The sequence below is a fragment of the Coffea arabica genome, chromosome 6c (assembly GCF_036785885.1).
Source record: "Coffea arabica cultivar ET-39 chromosome 6c, Coffea Arabica ET-39 HiFi, whole genome shotgun sequence".
Taxonomy (NCBI): domain Eukaryota; kingdom Viridiplantae; phylum Streptophyta; class Magnoliopsida; order Gentianales; family Rubiaceae; genus Coffea; species Coffea arabica.
The window spans coordinates 5,077,288-5,084,608 of record NC_092320.1 but is presented as its reverse complement, the minus strand read 5'-3'; the positions used below and the strand labels follow the sequence as shown (position 1 = coordinate 5,084,608).

Here is a 7,321-nt window from a genome sequence, read left to right as displayed (position 1 = left end):
AGATGTTGGGCCAGCATCACATCTTCGTCTTTCCAATAGTCAAAATCCTACTTATGATCTCCAACTATTTTGTTAATGACAAAAATACATTTGATACTAAAGGTTGCTAGTTAGGATTCCTACTTTATTGATTTTTTTTTTTTTAGCAAGTAGGAGGCCATGAACCCTTTTCTGTTAATTAGTCATAGCAAGATTTATTTTTGAATCCCATAATAAAAGACGCGATTTATTTAATTACTTATTTTTATTGTGTCTTAGAGATGAAAGGGGCAAAAGGAATGTGGACGTATCAAAATCCAAAGCAAGTGACACAACATTTTTTTTGTTTTTTTGTTTTTAGTGACACAAAATCCAAAGCAAGTCCACTGGCTCTGTTTGGATTGTAAATTATTTGAGATATTTTTACTGTAACACTTTTTGTAATGTGATGTATGTGAGATAAAAAGATAATTAGAAAGATAAAAAGATGTGTTGAAAATTGTAATGACGATGTAAGCAAATAAATTTTAACAAATAATCTTCTATCCAAACACACCTGTAATTTAGGAGAAGAGAGACGATGATACACAGTAATATGATAAGAGAGTGGCCGGGAAGTAAATGCAACGATGACAAAGGGTGCAAGAATGGGTTATACACCCTATGCCTCTCTCTCTCTCTCTCTCTCTCTCGGATAAATTACACCCTTTGCTGGTTGCATTGATGGATACGTATTACTCCTTGGAAGAAGAGAACTGTAATCAGTGATGGAATGAAGACTAGTTTTATACTACTTAGTAGTAATGAAGAGTCTCTCCCGCACCATACGATGTCTCAAAGCAATGAGAAAGAGAGGTACGAAGAGAAAGACGGGAACATAAATTAAGGCCTTTCATCGGAAGAGTAGCAAATTACTAAAGGATTGTTGCTTGTTTGTTTTGTCAATGTTGAACAGAGATAATATTAGAAATCTCTGTTTCTTTTCAGAGTAAATCTTATATACACTGACTGTATATATATCATCACCGATTGATTCATGATATATGTGTAAAAATTGAATTTCAAATTCAAATTTACATAGTTGTGATTCATTCAACATTGACAGTGTGTACACTGTCAGTATTGAAAAGATTGATCCTTCTCTTAATATCACTTAGTATCTTTAAAGTTTTAAAAATATCACTTATCAAATCCTTAAAAATCCTAAAATATTCTTTTGCTTGTTTTGCTAAACAAAATACGCTAAAACCACTTTTTTTATTCCATTAAAATCCAGCATTTAAAAAACAATTTTAAATACTGCCACCATATTACAAAGTCATAGCTCCTAAAAGTACAAACTTGAAAAACAAAAAAGATACTTATAATACATCAGCACTAATTCAACTTTAACGATCAAAACTAATTTTTTCACGAACCCTATTTTTTTCAACCTCTTTTTCAAAACCAATGACCTAAGCATTTAGGTTGTACTAAATCATTATAAAAATCAAATCAAAATAAACAAAAAAAAAATTGTACTCACTCAAAAAATAAATAAATAAAATTCAATTTATGATAATTTATAAAAGGAAAATCGCATAATCATCCAAAAAAATATAGACAAGATAGAATGTTGGAAAAAGGGAGAAGAGAAAAAAGTGAATTTCATTTCTTGATATAATCATTTTGTAATTACTAAGGAAGGTAAGTGATTATTAGTATTTTTAAAACCTAAAATAGTGCTGGGTGCTATTAAGGAAACCCTAGTGGAGGTTTCTGATATTATCCCAATCCCAATTTAGAAAGAAAAAAAGAAAGAACGGTCAAAGAGGGGCAGCAGCGCTGTAGAAGTAGTAGCAGCAGAGACCGGCGAGTGAGCGAGTATCTTATAAAATCTAAAATCCAAGTCCACTGTAGAAACGCAAGCAGGAAAGGAAAGCAAAGGAAAGGAGCGGTGGTCTGTACAGCAACGTTGACATCTGTCCATTGTCCATTCGCCAAACCTTCTCTTTGTTCTCCCCTCCCCTGCTCTCTGTCCCTGCGTGCATCCCCTCCCTACCAGGCTACCACAATACAGCCAAAGCTAAACAAACTACTATTTTTAGGTGCCCTTTCCACTGGGATAATCTAGGTGTTGTATGATCATCATTCAGTATTAATACTCTAATAGTACTACTCAGCTACTACTATCTAAACACGCCCTTCCCTTTTGAGTAGTAGCTAGAAATACACTTTGCATATTTTTGCAGCAGTCTCTAAAGTCTTTTTAACGGAGCCAAGAGTGGTGGTGGGTGGGGAACTGGGATCGGGGGGATGGGATGGGTCCAACTCCAATATCGTACTCTGCATAAATTCAAAGCTTTTTCTTGCAAGGACACGATCCGGGTCTGCCGCTACTTTCTCCGCTTCTCCTCCTCCTCCTCTTCCCTCTCCTCTTCTTCCCTCTCCTCGCTCTATCTCTCTCTCTCTCCCTCCTCCTTTCTTTCTTTCTTTCTTTCTTTTTTTTTTTTTTTTTTTTTTGCTTTTTTCCTTTCTCTATTACTCCTACTAGTTTTTTTTATCCATTTGTCTTTTGTTTTCGACCTCTTTTCAAGTTTGTGTACTGTGTATGGTGGTATAAGAAAGAAATGGAGGAGCATCAGTATGGGATGGCTGATCTGAGGCAGTACATGAATGGCAGCAGGCCTCTTTTTGCCCCAATTCCCCCGCCGCCGCCGGACCTCTTATCTGGACACCGGACTTTGACAGTAGTACCCACCCAGCAGCACTATCATGAGATGGTCATGGGCAGGGGGGTGGGGCATCATCATCATCATCATCATCATCATCAGGATATGGTCCCTTCAGCTGGATGTGGTGGAGCACTTCAACATCCCGAGTTTCGCTCGGATTCTAGTACCAGTACTACTACACCCAGTATTCGTTGTGGGCTTTCAACCGGTGCTGCTATTGGTTTCGGTTCTGGAGGGCTGGAAATGGAAGCCGGTTGCGGGCTTGGTGGGGGAGATGGTGGAACTGGGAGGTGGCCGAGGCAGGAGACACTCACTCTTCTTGAGATCAGATCAAGGCTCGATCCAAAGTTCAAGGAGGCTAATCAGAAGGGTCCTTTGTGGGATGAAGTCTCAAGGTATTCGACTACATTAATGCTTACATCCTCATCATATATCCACACCACTCACTACTTACTTGGATGCAGCCTAACTGTACATATGTAACCTAATTCATAAACAAACCCAAGCCTGGGCTTGTGCACTAATTCCTCCATCCCATCTGCTTTGTTAAATTATTCCCACTCATTCTTTCCATTTTTCTACGAAAACCAAGAAACACATGGATAACACTTGCGCATTCGTCTCAAAATCTATCTTGATGGAGCAAAACGAACTAAACCCCTTCTTCATCCTATTCCTTTTTCTCTGCTGTAGACCCTATTCATCCATCACCCTATTATCAAAAAAAATAAATAAATTATCCATTACCTAACTGATACCCTACCTTCACAAGCTTCTTGTACGGAGAATGTGCTGGCTACTCTCCAAGACTTTTCTTATCTTTACTTTCTCATTTCCATATATTTTTTTTTTTTGGCTCTTGAGTTGAGGAGGTTTTGGAAACTAGGGAGGAGGAGGAACTGGAGTGATTGTTCGAGTTCCTAGAAGAAGAGCTCATGAGCAAGAACCTTAGTTTAGGTGCACCTGTATCCTAATGTTCTACAGATACCGTACATAAACATTTACACCAAATCTATCCTTTTGCATCACTAATTTTGTCCTGAGATAGTGACACTACATGGAAGTTTGGTTGGAGAATCAGGTGGTGTTTTCTCTTCTTCACGTCTTCCTTCCATATTTTTTTCCTTTTCCTTGTTTTCTGCTCCTTTTACTTCCTATTCATAAGGTCTTCGATTAAATCACCTTCTAAATACTTTACACAGTTTTTACTAAGATATTAAAGATTCTCCAATTTTTGGTAAACATTGGTGCTTGCAAATTTGATAGTCAAGCCTTCGCCAGTTTTGCCTCAGTCAAAGACAAATAAGATTAAAAAAAAAAAAAGAAGAAGACATGAATAGAAAGCTGTACGAGGCCCAAAACAATTATGTCTGGCACAAGGCACTGGCAAAAGAAAGAAAATGAGTAAATGTATGATAGGAAGATATCATTATCACATGAAGCTTATTTTTAAACAAATTTTGTTTTATCCGGAACTAGGGTTCCTTGAATACCCATTCATAATTTAGCTATATATAATCAGGTCATTTTATTACCAATCATTTTGTGTTTTTGTTATGATCATCCATTCCAGGATCATGTCGGAAGAACATGGATACCAAAGGAGTGGGAAGAAATGCAGAGAGAAGTTTGAGAACCTGTACAAGTACTACAAGAAAACTAAAGAAGGGAAGGCCGGCAGACAAGATGGCAAGCATTACAGATTCTTTCGCCAGCTTGAAGCCCTCTACGGTGACACTAGCAATGCAGCCTCAGTCTCCGAAAACCATCTACTTGGAAACAGTGTTCGATATAATGCAGTAGCGAACAACACTACTTCCGTATCCAATCAAGAAGCCAGCTTTCAGGCTCAGAAGCTCTCTGATAGCCTTAGTCTCTCTAACTCTTCTGATTTTGATACTACTTCATCTGAGGATAGTGATCTTCAGGCGACAGTGGACAATGATTCCAATGAAAAGAGGAAGAAGAGATCAAAGGGTAAGAGGAGCTGGAAGGCCAAGATAAAGGATTTCATTGATTCGCAGATGACGAAACTGATGAAGAAACAAGAGGCTTGGTTGGAGAACATGATGAAGACAATTGAGCAGAAGGAACAAGAAAGGATGCTAAGAGAGGAAGATTGGAGGAAACAAGAGGCCGCTCGGGTAGAAAGAGAGCATAGGTTCTGGGCTAATGAGAGAACATGGATTGAATCCCGTGATGCTGCTATGATGGAAGCCTTGCAAAAGTTAACGGGAAAAGAATTAGTGAAAGCTTCAACTACTCCTGATGATCAGGAACTGATGGCGGCCCATGGACTTCAAAGTATGAATAAACATCATAATGATAACGGAAGCGAGACCATCCCTAGCTTTTTGAAAGGTGATAGTTGGGCAGAATGTGAGATTACAAAGCTAATTCAATTGAGAACAAACATGGAGCCAAGATTTCAACAAATTGGATGCCCGGAAGAAATCCTCTGGGAGGAAATAGCTGCCAAAATGGCTTGTGTGGGCTATGATAGGACTCCACTCATGTGCAAGGATAAGTGGGATAGTGTTAGCAGCTATCTGATGAAGTGCAGTAAAAAAAGGAAGGAGAGCTCAAGATTCTGCTGTTACGTTAGCAACGACTCTATTACTTGTCAGGGAGGAAACTATTCGTGTGATACCAATGATGATCAAGGGGGCCCTGATCAAACAGTTAGACATGCGCCACAGAATGATCAAGGAGCTTCCCCTCCTAATGGTGATACTGGCCATGGAATGCATGATGGCTGCTATAGGTACTTAATGGGTGATGCCGAGAACCTGTGGGAGAATTATGGAGCTAAATTCAGCAAGGGGGTGAATCAGTAAGTTGAAAAGCGAGCCGAATATCTCCATCATTATTGAGGTGCTTAATTTGTATCAGCTTCAGAGGACTATTAGTTTAGCTGGAGTTAAAAGCGAGGGATGTCTGACTTTATGAGTTAGGGAAGTTAGAGATCATTTACAGCCTGGCTTTCTTTCTGTTGGGATGGATTAAGGAGCGTTCATTTATATTTAGCTTGCTAACTGAGTTAATTTGGGGTGTCCATATATGTGTTGTTTTGAAGTTTAGTTGGTCATATCATGAGAAAATGGATTTGAAAGTTTGTAATTATTCTATTGAATTTGGTTTGAACTGATTTCTCATCTCTTTACTTTTAGTGGTTTTTGCTTCCTATGATGTCTTCCATCCGTGGCGGAGTTCTCGTTCAGATTTCTGCAGGCAGTAGGACTTTCTCTTCCATATTTCATACTTGAAGTGCTTACGGATAATTGCTTAGAGGAGAGTAATCCAGCTATAATTCATCTTCTATGGTGTACAATCGTCAAATCTCTTCATGCTTTCTGGACTCCTATGAATTAGTCATATAGGGGCTGCTGGAGGGATTGTGCAGGACCTCCTTTCTTCAACATCTTTTAACTTATTCACCAGGATCCATCCGTTATACCTGTATATCTTTATTTTTTTAATGCTGATCTACTATTGTATAGAAGCCTTCATTTTCTTTTGGAGAGTGGGAAGTTGAAAGGATATGAACGTTTGGCCTATTCCGGGGTTTATAGAAGAAAAAGGGAGGAGGCTGGTTCTTTCAGTTACGAGATGGCAAATTAAAAGAAGTAGAAATTCCAAGAGTTTTACCCATGTTTTTTTGGTTGATAACACGTCACTTAAACTTTAAATTCATTGGAAATTACAGTGGTGTTTACCTGTAAAAAGCAACGAAAAGTTACAACATGCTTAAATGATAGATATAAATGTAAGAATTCTAAAATCTAGAGGGTGGATTATCTTTATCCTTGTTTCTATTTTTCCTTATTTTTATTATTCCTCTTGACTTTTTATGAACAAAATTTGCACTTTGACAAATTTGATTTGTTTTCTCTCCATATTTTTCCACTTCTAAAGAAAACAAAGATTAACTATTCACTGAAATTTGTCCTCCTATTTTTCCTGTTTTCTCTTCTTTACTCTCCACTTAAAACTCCCAAAGAAGGGAAGCATAAATACAGGCCACAGTGTTACATAGAATTCATTCATGCACTTGGGTTTTTTTTTTTGGGATTCCAGTAATTTGGCATGTCTTAGTGATCACTGATTAGACATATCTGCTGTTTTCTAGTTGTTCTTTTGATCCGTCATCTGCAAAAATAAAACACGCATAGCTTAATGTTTAATTTCTGCACATTCTTTTTGGCCTATAAGAATTGACTACTGTAAGTAACCAGGATCTCAGCTCTAAGAATCTCCAGATTAAACACGAAGGCATATTTTCTATCACCCTCTGGCTAACCTCGTAATCATGTTAGGAGTATCAATTTTTCCATGATTGACGGCTGGGAAATCAAGTTGGGATAAGCTATGTTGGTCATTCAAATACCCAAAAAAAAAAAAAAAAAATTAATCGTGGCATTTTGCAAAGAAAATCCCATCACTTGTTTTTGTTCTTTTTTGTCAATTTCTTATTAAAAGAGTACTGAGTAGAGAATTAAAACTTCAAATGACAACATACATGTGCAAAATACATACCTAATACTTTTTGAGGGAAACTCCTTATACTCTTCAATGTACCATACAGAAATCCTATAGACTTTTCATCAGCATGAATTTATATATATATA

General features: G+C 37.6%; 1 protein-coding gene across 1 annotated transcript; it reads left to right on the top strand.

Moving 5' to 3' along the window:
- Positions 1-1,876: 1,876 nt before the first annotated feature.
- On the top strand, positions 1,877-5,841 carry LOC113692393 (trihelix transcription factor PTL). The gene is made up of 3 exons (XM_027210796.2): positions 1,877-2,346; positions 2,556-3,088; positions 4,267-5,841. Exons 1-3 carry the CDS (start codon positions 2,275-2,277, stop codon positions 5,528-5,530), a joined length of 1,869 nt encoding a protein of 622 aa, XP_027066597.2. The 5' UTR covers positions 1,877-2,274; the 3' UTR covers positions 5,531-5,841.
- The last annotated feature ends 1,480 nt before the right edge of the window (positions 5,842-7,321 follow it).